At 46.5% G+C, this 17450-nt stretch overlaps 1 protein-coding gene across 1 annotated transcript; it reads left to right on the top strand.

Annotated features, from left to right (window-relative positions):
• The first annotated feature begins 297 nt into the window (after positions 1 to 297).
• Positions 298 to 8582, top strand: SLC25A4 (solute carrier family 25 member 4). Its single transcript, XM_064272941.1, has 4 exons — positions 298 to 497; positions 2311 to 2797; positions 3336 to 3476; positions 8139 to 8582. Exons 1-4 carry the CDS (start codon positions 387 to 389, stop codon positions 8294 to 8296), a joined length of 897 nt encoding a protein of 298 aa, XP_064129011.1. The 5' UTR covers positions 298 to 386; the 3' UTR covers positions 8297 to 8582.
• Positions 8583 to 17450: the final 8868 nt, after the last annotated feature.

Genomic DNA, 17450 nt, shown 5'->3' with positions numbered 1-17450 from the left:
AACGGCCCGCATGCAGCCGTGACACGGTGTTCCCTCTGCTCTCGGGACAGATAACATTAATTTGCCCTTTAAACGTCCCAAGCTAAAGGCACAGCCCCCAGCCCACCCTGCCCCCCGGAAGCGCCTTCGCCCCCAATGCCCTCTGCAGAGGAGGGGACGGACAGGGGTGTCCAGCCACCTGCCCAGCCAATGCGCACTGCGCGCCCTGCCCGGGGTCCCTCCTCCTCTCGCGAGAGGCCGGGTGGGGGATATAAGGGGGGGCTGCGGGCCAGGCGAACGGCCCCTTCGCGTCGCGCAGGGACGGAGACGGGGTGGCAGCGCCTGGCCGGGGCGTAGGCGACAGCGAGAGCGCGGCTCCCTGAAGGCACAGCCGCCCGGCGGTCACCATGAGTGATCAGGCTTTGAGCTTCCTCAAGGACTTCCTGGCAGGTGGTGTCGCCGCTGCCGTCTCCAAGACCGCGGTCGCCCCGATCGAGAGGGTGAAACTGCTGCTGCAGGTGAGGAGCGCGAGCCCTGGGGCGCGGGCGCGGCGAGCGGGACGCGGGCGCAGCGAGCGGGACGCGGGCGGGACCCAGGCGCAGCGAGCCGGAGGCGCGGGGGCGGACGCCGCGGCAATCTCCGCTAGGCCCTAGGCTCGGGCGCGCGGCCCGCGAGAAGGGGAAGGTGCCCTCTGCGTGGAGGCAGGTCCAGCGTCAGTGGCAGATTCCTGGTGTCGGGTGGCGCCCCGCGTTCGGGTGTCTATATATGGAGACCTGCCCGGAGTCGCTTTACCGCGAGCCAGACCTGCGCCTGTGACAGCTCTGGCGCACCACTTAGGCCTCCTAGACCGGCCTTGCGTTTTAATTTTCAGTCCTTTACACTGCCTTACCTACTCCCACCTTTAACAATAAATTAAAACCATCAAAGTAATTGCTCTTTATTACGAGCTCGCTTGCTGTGTGCCAGGCACTGTGCTGGCATATGTATTTATTTCATTTATCTTTATATAATCCCTGTTTCTATCTTCCAATAACCTTGTAATATAGATCTAGCATATAGAGAAAATGCAATAAATAAATGATTGTTTTTACACAATTAATCAACTTTTCAGTTTATTTAGGGCAGACAGGCATTGTTTTCCCGGTTTTACAAATAAAGAAGCTGAGGCTTTGAGGAATTAGGAACAGTTTTCATTATAAGCCTTACCCGTCCTCTCCTCAAATCTGTTCTCCCCTTTGTGCAGCGAGTATCTTAAGAGATTCATAACTCACAAAGGACTCTCTGTGTGCTTTATAACCATCATCCCATTCACCCAGTTTTCTCTGCCTACCCAATAGGGAAAGGCCTCTCAGGCAGGAATGCGCCAATCTGGGAGTCAAATAAGACTGACCCTTTCCATGCCGTTAACCTTAAACCGAAATTATCAACAACAAAACCCCAACAAATTGTTAACAAACTCCTCAGTAATTAGTTAGCTGGGTAATGTTTGAGTAATTTTGGGCTCTAATGACCAGCATGGAAACCCTGGTGGCGTAGTGGTTAAGTGCTACAGCTGCTAACCAAGAGGCTGGCAGTTCAAATCCACCAGGTGCTCCTTGGAAACTATGGGGCAGTTCTACTCTGTCCTATAGGGTTGCTATGAGTCGGAATCGACTCGACGGCAGCGGGTTTGGTTTTTTGGTTTAATGACCAGCAAATGTATTCTCCTTCCTCTGTTGGAGGGTTTGCTACTCAGAGGTCCTTTTCTCCAGTGAGACTACATGGCATGAAGGATTGTTTTCTCCTGCCCCTCACGTCTGATCAGGAGCCCTTTGTGGCAGGGACCCTTTCATTTCCATCTGCAATAAACCAACCTAAACCCGCTGCCATCGATTCGATTCTGACTCACAGCGACCCTATAAGATAGAGTAGAATTGCCCCTTGGAGTTTCCAAGGAGCGGCTGGTGGATGTGAACTGCTGACCTTTTGGTCAGCAGCCGAGCTCTTAACCACTGTGCCACCAGAACTCCCTATTTCCAGTAAGACTGTAGCATGGATCTGGCACCTAGGGAAGAATGCAATAAATAAATGACTGTCTTTACGCAATTAAATCACCTTTTCAGTTTATTTGGAACACAGCCTTCTTCCTCAGATGTCCTGATAATTGAGCAACATTGGCTTGTTGTCCAAGTAGCTGACATTTATTTACATTTCCTCAGTATCCATTTGGTTGCCCCATACATTTTTTTCTCAAGGAAATACAAACCTTCTTTTTCTCCTGTCCCCCGTCCTCCCCCTGCCTCGTCTGTCCCCCTGCCCTTCCCCCTGCCCCGCCTGTCCCCCCCCCCATAGGTCCAGCATGCCAGCAAACAGATCACTGCTGAGAAGCAGTACAAAGGGATCATTGATTGCGTGGTGAGAATCCCCAGGGAGCAGGGCGTTCTCTCCTTCTGGAGGGGTAACCTGGCCAATGTGATCCGTTACTTCCCCACCCAAGCTCTCAACTTCGCCTTCAAGGACAAGTACAAGCAGATCTTCCTGGGGGGCGTGGACCGGCACAAGCAGTTCTGGCGCTACTTTGCTGGTAACCTTGCTTCCGGTGGAGCAGCTGGAGCCACCTCCCTCTGCTTTGTCTACCCGCTGGACTTTGCTAGGACCAGGTTGGCTGCCGACGTGGGCAAGGGTCCTGCCCAGCGTGAGTTCACTGGTCTGGGCAACTGCCTCGCCAAGATCTTCAAGTCTGATGGCCTGAGGGGTCTCTACCAGGGATTCAACGTCTCTGTCCAAGGCATCATTATTTACAGGGCTGCCTACTTCGGAGTCTATGATACTGCCAAGGGTGAGAGGGGGGCCAGAGGGGACAGGGAGGAGGAGGGTGTGTGGAGAGAGTATCTTAAGAGATTCATAACTCACAAAGGACTTCGTATTTACCTTGTTTTTTCCTGGTCCCTGGGCTAAACTGAAGCTTCTGAATGAGGAAGTGATATGGTGTAGATAAATAAAGAACCAATGGGTTCTCTTCCTCCTCTCTTTACTGAATTAAACTCTGGGCTTGAGTTATCCACAGAGGAGGACGGGGGAGCCTAACTCCCTCTTGACACAGCTGTATCAGTTCTCAGAGTTTAACCTTGGAACAGCGTCCACACAGCCTGGATACTGCACAGAGCTCTCCCATCCCTGCATCCAGAGGGGCAGCTGCCAGCTCTGGTTGGCTACGTCACTCTTTGTGAGGCATCCCTACAAGGGGCGGGTTCTTCCGGAAGGGCTGGGCATGGGCTTGGAGGTGCAGTGGCCTCTTCTGAACCCCCACCTGCTTATTGCACAGCTGGTATGAGGAATCACTTCACAGTCGTTTGGCTTCTTGGCTCTACCCACAGGGATGCTGCCTGACCCGAAGAACGTGCACATCTTTGTGAGCTGGATGATCGCACAGAGCGTGACCGCCGTCGCGGGGCTGGTGTCCTACCCCTTTGACACTGTTCGCCGGAGGATGATGATGCAGTCTGGCCGGAAGGGGGGTAAGCCTTGGCCTCCTGACCTCAATCTTCCTCGGTTTTCTCTGAAGAGAACACTGTCACTGCTCCTTTCAGTCTTCAGTATCCTAAACTAATTGTTAACATTATTTGATAAGAAGGGCTGAGGGATGAGAGAGATAATTAATTCCCCCAAACAGTCACTTTGAGGAAAAGGTGCCACTGACCCAAGCCATGGTGTTTTCAATCACCTCATATACTTGTGAAATCTGGACAATGATTAAGGAAGACCGAAGAAGAATTGACTTCTTTGAATTATGGTGTTGGCAAAGAGTGTTGAATATAACATGCACTACCAAAACGACCAAATCTGTCTAGGAAGAAGTACAGCCTGAATGCTTCTTGGAAGTGAGAATGGCAAGACTTCATCTCAATGTGCTTTGGACATGTTATCAGGAGGGACCAGTCCCTGGAGAGGGACGTCATGCTTGGTAAAGTAGAGGGTCAGTAAAAGAGAGGAAAACCCTCAACAAGATGGATTGATACAGTGGCTGCAACGATGGGCTCAAGCGTAGAAATGATTGTGAGGATAACGCAGGACCAGGCAATGTTTTCTTCTGTTGTGCATTGGGTCTCTACCAGTCGGAACCAACTCGGCAGCACCTAACAATAAAAACAACATTCACAACAAGGAGCCCTGGTGGCACAGTGGCTAAGCACTCAGCTGCTAACTTAAAGGTTGTGGGCACGAACCCACCAGTTGCTCTGTAGGAGAAAGATGTGGCAGTCTGTTTCCGTAAAGATTACAGCCTTGGAAACCCTATGGGGCAGCTCTGATCTGTCCTATAGGGTCACTATGAGTCGGAATTGACTCAGTGGCAATGGGCTTTTTTTTTTTTTTTTTAATTTTTGCCATTCATAACTATTCCTTTAGAGAAATCTTTTTTTGTTGTTGTTGTTGTCCTTAGGTGCCATTGAATTGGTTCCAACTAACAGCAATCCCATGTAGAACAGAACAAAACACTGTCCGGTCCTACTCCATCTTCACGATCATTGCCATGCTTGAGCCATTCGTTGCAGCCACTCTGTCATTCCATCACCTTGAGGATCTTCCTCTTTTTCGATGATCCTCTATTTTACCAAGCATGGTGTCCTTTCCCAGGGCCTGATCCCTCCTGGTAACATGTCCGAAGTATGTGAGACGATGTCTTGCCATCCTCACTTCTAAGGAGCATTCTGGCTGTACCTCTTCCAAGACAGATTTGTTCCTTTTTCTGGCAGTACGTGGTATATTCAATATTCTCTGCCAACACCATAATTCAAAGGCATCAATTCTTCTTTGGTCTTCCTTATTCATTGTTCAGCTTTCACATGCACATGAGATGGTTGGAAATAGCATGGCTTGGGCCATGTGCTCCTTAGTCCTCAAAGTGACATTTGCTTTTTAACACTTAACAGTGGTTTTTTTGCAGCAGATCTGCTGGATGTAATACATGTTTGATTTCTTGACTGCTGCTTCCATGCAGGTTGACTGTGGATTCAAGTAAAATGAAACCCTTGACAACTTCAGTATTTTCTCCATTTACCATGATGTTGCTTTTTGGTCCAGTTGTGAGGATTTCTGTTTTATTTATGTTGAGTTGTAATCCTTACTGAAGGCTGTGGTCTTTGGTCTTTCTCAGGAAGTCCTCTAACCCTAGCCCTAACCCTAATTTTAAACCATGCAGTATCCCCTTCCTCTGTTCGAAAGACTGCCTCTTGGTCTATGTTCAGGTTCCTCATGAGCACAATTAACTCTTCTGAAATTCCCATTCTTTACAGTGTTGTCCATAATTTATTATCTGCACAGTTGAATGCTTTTGCATAGTCAGTAAAACACAGGTAAACATCTTTCTGTTATTCTCTGCTTTTCGCCAAAATCCGTCTGACATCAGCAATGATATCCCTTGTTCTACATCCTCTTCTGAATCTGGCTTGAATTTCTGATAGTTCCTTGTTGATGTACTGCTGCAACTGTTTTTGAATTATCTTCAGCATAATTTTTTTTGCATGTGATGTTAATGATATTGTTAGATAATTTCCAAATTCCATTGGATCACCTTTCTTTGGATTAGGCGTGTATATGGATTTCTTCCAGTCACTTAGCCAAGTAGCTGTCTTCTAGATTTCTTGGCATAGACGGGTAGGTGCTGCCAGAGTTGGCGTCTGTTTGTTGAAACATCTTAGTTGGTATTCCATCAATTCATGGAGCCTTGTTTTTCACCAATACCCAGTGCAATTTGGACTTATTCCTTCAGTCCCATTGGTTCTTGATCATATGCTTCCTCCTGAAATAGTTGAACATCAACCAATTCTTTTTGGTATAGTAACTCTTTGCATTCCATCCATCTTCTTTTGATACTTCTTGCATCATTCAATATTTTGCCCATAGAATCCTTCATTATTACAACTCAAGGCTTGAATTTTTTCTTCAGTTCTTTCAGCTTGAGAAATGATGAACATGTTCTTCCCTGTTGGTTTTCTATCTCCAGGTCTTTGCACATTTCATTATAATACTTTACTTTGTCTTCTCAAGCTGCCCTTTGAAGTCTTCTGTTCAGCTCCTTTACTTCATCATTTTTTCCTTTTGCTTTAGCTACTCTTCATTGAAGAGCAAGTTTCAGAGTCTCTCCAGACACCCATTTTGGTCTTTTCTTTTTTTCCTGTCTTTTTAATGACCTTTTTCTTCTTCACGTATGATATCCTTGATGTTATCCCACAGCTCTTCTTGGTCTTTGGTCATTAGTGTTCAATGCATCCCGTCCATTTTTGAGATGGTCTCTAAAGTCAGGGGGGATATACCTAAGGTCATACTTTGGCTCTTGTGTACTTGCTTTAATTTTCTTTAGCTTCAACTTGAACTTGCATACAAGCAATTGATAATCTGTTCTGCAGTCAGCCCCAGGCCTTGTTCTGACTGACGATATGAGCTTCTCCATTGTCTCTTTCCACGGATGTAGTTGATTTGATTCCTGCGTATTCCATCTGGCGAGGTCCACCTGTAGAGTCACTGTTTAAGTTGTTGAGAAAAAGTATTTCCAATGAACAGGTCATTGGTCTTGCGAAATTATATCATGTGATCGTCAGCATCATTTCTATCACCAAGGCTGTATTTTCCAACTACCGATCCTTCTTGTTTCCAACTTTCGCATTCCAATCACCAGTAATTATCAATGCATCCAGATTGCATGTTCGATCAATCTCAGACTGCAAAACTTGGTAAAAATCTTCAGTTTCTTCATCTTTGGCATTATGGGTTGGTGCATTTATTTGAATAATAGTTGTAGTAACTAGTCTTCCTTGTAGGTGTATGGATATTATCCTATCACTGACAGTGTTGTACTTCAGGATAGATCTTGAAATGTTATTTTTGACAATGAATACACAATGCCGTTCCTCTTCAATTTGTCATTCCTGGCATAGTAGACTATGTGATCGTCTGATTCAAAATGGCCAGTACCAGTCCATTTCAGCTCACTAATGCCTAGGATACCATTCTTCAAGCTTTTCATTTTTGACAACTTCCAATTTTCCTAGACTCATGCTTAGTACATTCCATGTTCTGATTACTAATGGATATTTGCAGCTGTTGCTTCTCATTTTTAGTTGTGCCACATCAGTAAATGAAGGTCCTGAAAGCTTGACTCCATCCATGTCATTAAGGTCCACGCTACATTGAGGAGGCAGCTCTTCCCCAGGCGTCTTTTGAGTGCCTTCCAACCTGAGGGGCTTATCTTCCAGCACTATGTCAGATAATGTGCTGCTGCTTTTCATGAAATTTTCACTGGCCGGTTGTTTTAGAAGTAGACTGCCAGATCCTTCTTGCTAATCTGTCTTAGTCTGAAAGCTCTGCTGAAACCTGTCCGCTATGGTTGACCCTGCTGGTATTTGAAATACTGGTGTCATGGCCTCCAGCATCACAGCAACATGCAAGCCACCACAGTATGACAGACTGACAGTTGAGTGGTGTTTTTATTAAAGAGATGATAAAAACATTAAAAAAGAGACAGTTAGAGGTGACCATAACTATGTGTCTGGCATTATAGAGGCCTTTAGGCCCTCTTCGTTTACAGCCAGAAACAAGGGAAGAGAACTGAAATAATTACCTAGTTTATTTAAAAGTAATTCTTGCTTCACTCATCTAATAGTAGTGGGGTTAGGGCATTTTAGCTGGTGGGGGAATCAGCAATCTGTTGTGACAGAAAAAGTTTTGGCTTGTCTAGGTTGAAACATGAAATTGCCATTTTTTTAAGTAAAAAATAGCCAAATGTTGACAGTTTTATACAGTCCGACCTATGAGTTGTACCTCTTTTAACTGTAATCTTGGGCAGCATCATCTAACACCAGACCTCAGTTTTCACCTCCATAAAAAGGGGACCACACAGCCCAGTACCCCCACTCCACACCTCCCCCTTCCACTTTTACAGTTCACAGTTCCGTGAGTTAATTAATTACCCCTCGTTTTTGAGACAAAGGAATAGATAAGTCTAGAGACCCCCGCCTACCAGTTAAACAAGGAAGGGGACATCTGGCTGAATGTTGCATTGAGCCGGGGCTTTGAGGCCCAAGTGACCTGAGTTTTAAAACTGGTAACATTGCGTACAGACATCTTTCAGAGGAAGATCCCCCGCCCCATCGCCGAGCCCTTACCAACGTTTGTTTCCACAGCTGACATTATGTACACGGGGACAATTGACTGCTGGAGGAAGATCGCGAAAGATGAAGGACCCAAAGCTTTCTTCAAAGGTGCCTGGTCCAATGTACTGAGAGGCATGGGTGGAGCCTTTGTATTGGTATTGTATGATGAAATCAAAAAATTTGTCTAACGTGATTGAAACTCATGTTCACTGGTTCCAGAACTGTTTTGTGGTTTAATAGACTTTTCTGGGAGAAGTGAAAAGACAGGTCTGGGGTAAAACCAGATCGAAGGGAATACCTCAGAAAAAACGCTTCATTGAGTGTTTGTTAAACCACAGATGTATTTTGTATTTATTTTACGTTTAAAGTTCTATAGCAAATATGAAATAACTGATCATACTTGTACAATTAACTGAAGAACTGATAATGAAGAAAATACTGAATGTAAAGTATTAATAAAGACCACTTAATGCACGTTCTCTACTTCTTGAATCATTAACTGCTAAATGGATTTTGAAAATAAGACTATAAATGCATATTTAAAGCATGAATCATTAATAAACCAATAGACACGCTTCTAAACATCAGCTGTCAGGCTGCAATGCTTAAATTTCTGGTTTTCAAACTCAGGCAGGTTAAGCACGGGCTGCCTTTTAGCTTACTTCATAGGATGTCGCTGTAGGCTTCGAACTGGTAACGCAGTCATGGGTTATGCTTTATTTTATGCACATTCATGCAGACTTCAGGAATTCTGATGTTCTGTTTTAAAGTTCTAAATCATAGTTTCAGGAATTTTGCATGATTAGGTGCCTGGGTTGTGCAATGGGTTAAGCACTCGACTACGAACCAGAACGTTGCTGGTTCAGACTCACTCAGAGGTGCCTCGGAAGATAGGGCTGGCAGTCTGCGCTGGGAAGGTCACAGCCTTAAAACCCCTGTCTGCACACTCACCGTTCTATCTGCACACTCACCGTTCTATCTGCACACTCACCATTCTATCTGCAAACTCGCAGCTCTGCACACTCACCGTTCTATCTGCACACTTACAGCTCTGCACACTCGCAGTTGTGTCTGCACACTCACAGTTGTGTCTGCACTCACCATTCTATCTGCACACTCAGTTCTGTCTGCACACTCGCAGCTCTGCACACTCACCGTTCTATCTGCACACTCAGTTCTGTCTGCACACTCGCAGCTCTGCACACTCACAGTTCTGTCTGCACAGTCACTGTTCTATCTGCACACTCAGATCTCTGCACACTTGCAGTTCTGTCTACACAGTCCTGCCTGCACACTCACAGTTCTGTCTGCACACTTGGAGCTCTGTCTGCACACTCACAGTTCTGTCTACACAGTCCTGCCTGCACACTCACAGTTCTGTCTGCACACTCACCGTTCTGTCTGCACACTCGCGGTTCTGTCTGCACACTCGCAGTTCTATCTGCACACTCACAGTTCGTCTGCTCACTCACAGTTCTATCAGCACACAGCTCTGCACACTCGCAGTTCTATCCACACACTCACAATTATGTCTGCTCACTCAGTTCTGTCTGCACACTCAGTTTTATTTACACACAATTCTGTCTGCACACTCACAGTTCTATCTACACAGTCCTGCCTGCACACTCACAGTTCTGTCTGCACACTCAGTCCTGCCTGCACACTCACAGTCCTGTCTGCACACTCACAGTTCTGTCTGCACACTCACAGTTCTGTCTGCACACACAGTTCTGTCTGCACACTCACAGTTCTGTCTACACACTCACAGTCCTGGCTGCACACTCGCAGTTCTGTCTGCACACACAGTTCTGTCTGCACACTCGCAGTTCTGCCTGCACACTCGCAGTTCTGCCTGCTCACTCGCAGTTCTGCCTGCTCACTCGCAGTTCTGCCTGCTCACTCGCAGTTCTGCCTGCTCACTCGCAGTTCTGCCTGCTCACTCGCAGTTCTGCCTGCACACTCGCAGTTCTGCCTGCTCACTCGCAGTTCTGCCTGCACACTCGCATTTCTGCCTGCACACTCGCAGTTCTGCCTGCTCACTCGCAGTTCTGCCTGCTCACTCGCAGTTCTGCCTGCACACTCGCAGTTCTGCCTGCACACTCGCAGTTCTGCCTGCTCACTCGCAGTTCTGCCTGCACACTCGCAGTTCTGCCTGCTCACTCGCAGTTCTGCCTGCTCACTCGCAGTTCTGCCTGCACACTCGCAGTTCTGCCTGCACACTCGCAGTTCTGCCTGCTCACTCGCAGTTCTGCCTGCTCACTCGCAGTTCTGTCTGCTCACTCGCAGTTCTGCCTGCACACTCGCAGTTCTGTCTGCACACTCGCAGTTCTGTCTGCACACTCGCAGTTCTGTCTGCTCACTCGCAGTTCTGCCTGCACACTCGCAGTTCTGTCTGCTCACTCGCAGTTCTGTCTGCTCACTCGCAGTTCTGTCTGCACACTCGCAGTTCTGTCTGCTCACTCGCAGTTCTGCCTGCACACTCGCAGTTCTGTCTGCTCACTCGCAGTTCTGTCTGCTCACTCGCAGTTCTGTCTGCACACTCGCAGTTCTGTCTGCACACTCGCAGTTCTGTCTGCACACTCGCAGTTCTATCTACACACTCGCAGTTCTGTCTGCTCACTCACAGTTCTAGCTGCACACATGGAGTTGTTATGAGTCTGAATCAACTCAACAACTAACAACGGCAAATGTTCAGTTTCGGTTCTCTTAGAGAATTGAGATACCCAGAATTTTATAGTAAGTGAAGGGTATTCAGTGAAAATCAGTTATCAAGCTAGTATTAAACACCTGTTAAGCTTTGTGGACGATGAGAAAGGCATGAGCCTGACCTGAAAGAAGCTTAAATGGGGGTGGGGGAGAGGGCGTAATGGCATTATTAGATAACGTTTAATAGAATGAACCTCGGTTGGGTAGTACTAGGAGGGCGGCAGGGAGAGTGAATGAGGGAGCGGCAGGAGGCGGAGCTAGAGAGAAAGTAACTAGATTCAGCTACGTGGGTGTAGAAAGTATCTGCCAGTACTTTTCTGTAACAATTCATCAAGACCTAGGGAAAAAAGTCAGTTTCGGATTTGGCTCTCAGAGGTTTGTGAGCAAGAGGAATATAATTTCAAATTGGAACTTAAGTACTTTTGGTCTTGTGGAACAGATCTACAAGTAGAGCCAGCCCTTTCAGAGTTTTCAAACCTGAGAGTTTAGGGTGAGGAGGCCAAGAGAGGAAGGTGGGGGCTGATGGGAATGAATGAACCCTAACCTTCACTGCTCTTTAACTCTGCCCTCGCTGGCATGGAACGGCGGAGGGAGAAGAGGAATTCACATTTACTGCAGTCTGCATGTGAGCCAGAGGGCAGCCTCCCCCGGTCCTGCAAAGGTCACCTCTGGTGTCCTTGGGCAAAGGAGATTTGTCATTCAGCATAACTCCAGGAGCTCTGAGCCCCTGGTGCAGTGGTCTGACCTGGCAGGGGGACAGGCAGCACTGCTCTTCACTGATGCCTTATATCACAGACGACTGTGCAAAGCGGCGTTGCGCGGGAAGGCCTGGGAAGATGAAGCTCGTTTACAGGAGGGTAGTTGTTAGTTGCCGTCCAGCTGACTCCAAGTCATGGTGACCTCATGTGTGCAGAGCAGAACTGCTCCTTAGGGGTTTTTATGGCTGTGATCTTTTGGAAGCAGGTTGCCAGGGCTTCCTTCCATGCCTCTGGGTGAGTTCAAACTGCCAACCTTTGGGTTAGTAGCTGAGCACTTAACCATGTGCACTGCCCAGGGACGCCTCATGAAAGTAAAAGAGGATTATTTTATAAACCCAAACCCACCAGTGCCCTTGATTATTTTACAGAGGGTCAATAATGCCAAATGCAGCAGAGGTTTAAAAAAAATGAGGTGGAGAGAGACACAGGTCTTGGGATTTGGAAGGAGGGAGCCATTGGTAACCTCTGAACAGATTCACTGTGGCAGTGATGAGGTAGCCAGGCTTGAAGAGGCTCTGGAGGGAGTGGGGCTTCAGAAGGGGGACGTGACGAATTCAACGCACATACGTTTACGGAGCATGATTGTAGGGTCGCTATGAGTCAGAATTGACTCGATGGCAACGGGTACTACATGCCAAAGCAGCAAGTCACGTCCCGGAGCCACAAGATGGACCCCGTCCCTGCCATGGAGAAGGGGTAATGGAGGCATTGTTGTGGCTGGGTGCCGCCAAGTCGATCCTGACTCACAACGACCCTATAGGACAGAGTAGAACTACCCCATAGGGTTTCCTAGGCTGTAATCTTTATGGAAGCAGATCACCAGGTCTTCTCTCCTGCAGAGCCACTGGTGGGTTCCAACGCTGACCACTTAACCATTGCGCCACCAGGGCTCTTTAATAGAGGAGCCCATAAAACCTGTTGTTGCCGAGTTGGTTCTAACTCATAATGACCCTATAGCACGGAGCAGAACTGCCCCATAGGGTTTCTGGGGCGTGGCTGCTGGATTTGAACTGCCAACCTTTTGGTTAACGCCAAGCTCTTTGACCACTGTGCCACCAGGGAACGGGATATAAATAATTGCAGTAACTGAGAGAATACAGTAAGTCTCATAACGGGGATGGTGAGACAAAAACCAAGTGATTGATTATTGGGTGTATGTAGCAGGTGACGCAAGGAGGGTATTCACCCTTGGGTTGCTGAAAAGACAAACGTACCAGCTCGACGGGGGAAGGGCATCCCAAGCGGAGGACCAGCAGGTACAAAGGGAGAGAAAGGTGAAACCACACACATGATGAGTAGGAAAATAAAGAAGTAAACAAGGAGAAAGCCAGAGGTCAGCTGGATAAGGAGTTTTTTTTTTTTTTTTCCTCAAATTATGATAATCTCATATTTGGAGTGCTACGAGTAAGAAGCTTAAGAGAGATTATAGATTTTTGAGGAAGGGGATGAATGTCAAGTGTGGACAGGGCTGTTGCAGTTTATCCGCGATCCTTTCCATCCACCATTTGAATACCTGCACCACCTTGCTGTTGGCTGCTGTCACGGCGACTCCATGAGCAGAGTAGAACTGCTGCACAGGGGTTTCACAGTTGGAACCTTTCAGATGTAGATTGCCAGCCTTTACGTCTGTGGTGCCTCTGGGTGAGTTTGAACCACCAACCTTTTTGTTAATAGCGCAGCACTTAAGTATTTGCACCACGAACCTCTTGCCGTCCAGTCTAGTCCGACTCATAGTGACCCTAACCAAAAAAACCAAACCCACTGCGGATGAGTCAATTCCGACTCATAGCGACCCTGTAGGACAGAGTAGAGCTGCCCCCCAGAGTTTCCAAGGAGCGCCTTGCGGATTCAAGCTGCCAACGTTTTGGTTAGCTGCCGTAGCACTTAACCACTACGCCACCAGGGTTTCCAGTGACCCTGTAGGATAAAGTAAAACCGCCCCCTAGGGTTTCCAAGGAGCAGCTGGTGGACTCAAACTGGTGACCTTTTGGTTAGCAGCCGAGCTCCTAACCACTGTGTTGCCAGGGTTCCATCTGTACCACTAGACCCAGTCAGATAAGACGTGATGTCTAACCTTATGGAATTTATAGTCACGGGGGAGGCTGAGGTTATGGAAGGCTTCTCAGGGGAAGCGATCCTGGGGCGTAAATTTTAATCACGAACAGGCCTAAGTCAGATTAGGACAGGAGTGAGAAGCATAAATGCCGTAGGGTCAGCACTGCAAAGGCACCCAAACCAAACCTGTTGCCACCGATTTGCTTCCGACTCATAGCGACCCTATAGGACAGAGTAGAACTGCCCCATAGGGTTTCCAAGGAGTGCCTGGTGGATTCAAACCGCTGACCTTTTGGTTAGCAGCCGTAGCTCTTAACCACTGTGCCACCAGGGCTCCAAATATATATGTTTTTCTTACTGTCTAGATCTTACTCACCTTTCATCTTCTTTAGTATCACACCTGCTTCCCAGCATTTGACACCCATATTCAGGGTTTCCAAGGTATTGATAAGGGATATAAAATAAAAACAGGCATCTGATTTGTCTGTAAAGTGACTGAATTAACTCTAAGAGCTCAATGCAATCTTTCACCTAGGTTTTACCTTCGCTGCCTAGCAGCTCCAGGTAACTTTCCCCCCAGGTTCTACCTAGAAATCAACCCATTATCATAAAGGAAATAAGCTTCTTTGAAGTTAGGCTAATGTGAACACTTCATGGAAACTTTTGTTATCAGTCTCCTCCGGTGCCTGACGTACTGGGCAAAGTAATAGATCATAGAAACTCTTGTTTCCACTCTCCTCAGGAGATCTAATGCTCTGAGCAAGATAACTGTTCACCATTCCTGAAAATATCCATGCCATTGCTTTGGAACCGACATGAGACCCCCCTTGATCCCATGTCTTTCAGTTATGTCTTCTGGCCAGTCTGTGTACTCATGTAACCAACAATGATAAAGACTATGTTCTTCTTGTCCCGCCTGTGACTGACCAGTGCCAAAATCTGTAACTCTGTTCCCCTCCTTCAGCACTGTAATTACTTGGGTTGCACTTTTTTTCCCTGAGTCTGGTGTGTGGTGTTTCTCCACGGGGTGCCTGCCAATCTTGGAAAGGGCAGCTGAAAGGCTGAGGAACTGAAAAGAGATTCTGAAAGCCTCTCAGGAGAAAGAGACAGACTGCAGCCCAGGGCCGGCCAAGGAAGGGGTGTCCTGGTTAGCCTCCCGTGCTTTGGACCGGGATCCCGACAGGAGTAGGGGTGAACTGAAGTAGCTGGGCCCTTTCCGTCATTGACGCCAACCTTCAGATCACCTTAATCCCTGTAACTGGGTAAAGGTGATCTGAGATCGCTAGTGTCCCTGCTGCCTGACAGACACAAAAGCAAATCTTGTATGAAAAAAGATCGCCCAAAGCAAAAGCCAGCGAACTTTTTCTGTAAAGGCCCAGCTAGTAAATATTTTAGGCTCTGCTGGCCAGACACAGCCTCTGACAAGTACATGGCTCTGCCGTGGTGGTGCCAAAGCAGCCTGGACGTAAACAAAGGTGCACAGCCGGGCTCCACAGAACGTACTTACGGACGATAAAGTTTAAAGTTCATTAATTCTCACATGTCACAAATCACTCTTGTTTTGATTTCAAAATGTAAAAGCCATTTTCACTTTACAGGCCATACAAAGAGAGGCCAAACCCAAACCCAAGCTGGTTGCTTTCCAGTCGATTCCGGCTCATAGTGACCCTATGAGTAAATCTTTACAGAAGCAGGCTGCCACATAGTTCTCCCTCAGAGCGGCTGGTAGGTTTGAACCGCTGACCTTTCAGTTAGCAGCTGAGCACTTAACCACTACACCACCAGGGCTCCTAAAGAGAGGCCAGGAGCCTGGATTTGCCTGTGGGCTATAGTCTGTGGACCCCTGATCTACAACTTCAAGTTTCTTCTACAGTTTTTATATAAATGAAACATGCATAAATAACTTTAAAGGATCTTATTAAAAATATATTCTAAAGAGCCCATAGGTTAAGAAGTGCAAATCACAATGGAAATTAGAAAATATTTTGACTGAATGAAAATGAAAACACTACATTATCACAATTTGTGGTAAACAGCTAAGGCTATACTTAAGACAAAACTTATAGCCTTCAATGTATCCGTTAAAAAAGAAGGCAGAAAATCAATGACTTAATCGTTCATTTCAAGAACTTAGAAAAAAACAGCAAATTAAATTCAAAGAATGAAACTAGAAGGAAATAATCAATGTAAGAGTAGAATTAGTGAAAAAGAGAGCATTAGCAATGCCAGGTAGACTGCATGTCTACATGTGAGAGACAAAGCTTATAGAAGATAATTCAATAGAATATCTTCATGACCTTGGGTAAAGGAAAATTTCAAAAAATTCAACATTAAAAAAGTATTAACAATAAAAGAAAAAACTGATAAACTAGACTACACTAAACTTAAGAATTTCTGTTCAGAGACATCATTTAGAGAGTGAAACGACAAGCCAGACTGGGAGAATATAGCCACACATAACTCACAAAGGATTGTATTGTATTCAGAATACATAAGTGCACGCACAAATCAGTAAGACATTTGACCCAACAGAAAAACAGTCGAGACTTGAACAGACACTTCAGAAGATAACCCATGAATGGATGAACAAAATGTGGTACATACAATGGACTACTCCTCAGCCAGGAGGAGAAACAAAGTCTCGATACACGCCACAGTTTGGCTAGAGCTTGAAGACATCATGCTGAGAGAAATAAGCCAATCACAAAAGGACAAGTATGGTATGACCTCACTTACAAGAAAAGGCAAATGTATAGGGTCAAAGTTTATTCGTGGTTACCAACGGTGGGAGGGAGGGGGAAAGGGGTCTACTGCTTATGGAGTTCTGAGTTTTGGTTTATGGTGATGGAAAAATTGCGTTAAGGTAGGTTGCACAGACGATTATTTTAATTGCTGTAAGTTGTACACCTGTAAAAAGCTGAGTTGGCAAACGCTGTGTGATATAACAACATCAAGAAGAAAAAAAAAGAAGAGAGCAGCTGCTGAGGCTGCTTATGTACAACCAAACACCTCCTAGGATTTGGTTCCCTGGTTCGGAGGTTTGGGGTCTTGGCTTCATGGGACATTCCAGTTAATTGGCCTAATAATACGTTTAGTGCTTCTCTTCTGAGTTCGTTGCGTAGTGCCTGGAGTCTTATTGGCCATCCAAGGCGTGGCGATTGGTCTCTGTGTGTCTGGAGCAAGAGGAATAAGGGGATTTAGGAATAGCAGGGGGATGTAGAACGCGTGGCTAATTACCTCCACGAACAACTGCCGTGAGACCAGAAGAACTGGGTGGTGCCTGGCTACTGCTACTGAACATTTTGATCAAAGATTCTATAGAAGAATCCAGATCAAAAAGGGGGAAAATGACTCCTGAGTGTCTGGCACCACAAAGGCTAGATGAACCCCTGAAACTATCGTCCTGAGATAATCTTTAAAATTTAAATCAAAAATATTCCCTGAAGTCTTCTTAAAACCAAACAATAGCTTAAGTAGTAAAAAATATCTGCCTCTAGCATTACTGGAAACCCTGGTGGCACAGCGGTTAAGTGCTACGGCTGCTGACCAAAGGGTTGGCAGTTCGAATCTGCCAGGCGCTCCTTGGAAACTATGGGGCAGTTCTACTCTGTCCTAGAGGGTCGCTATGAGTCGGAATCAACTCAACGGCACTGGGTTTGGGTTTTGTTTTTGGTTCTAGCATTACCCTCTTTTTAGAAATATCTATATGTGATTAAGGAAACCCTCATGGTATAGTGGTTAAGTGCTATGGTTGCTAACCAAAAGGTCCACAGTTCGAATCCACTAGGCGCTCCTTGGAAACTCTATGGGGTCGCTCTACTTT

The sequence above is a fragment of the Loxodonta africana genome, chromosome 19, assembly GCF_030014295.1.
Source record: "Loxodonta africana isolate mLoxAfr1 chromosome 19, mLoxAfr1.hap2, whole genome shotgun sequence".
NCBI classification, from domain to species: domain Eukaryota; kingdom Metazoa; phylum Chordata; class Mammalia; order Proboscidea; family Elephantidae; genus Loxodonta; species Loxodonta africana.
This window is presented reverse-complemented; position numbering and strand designations above follow the sequence as displayed.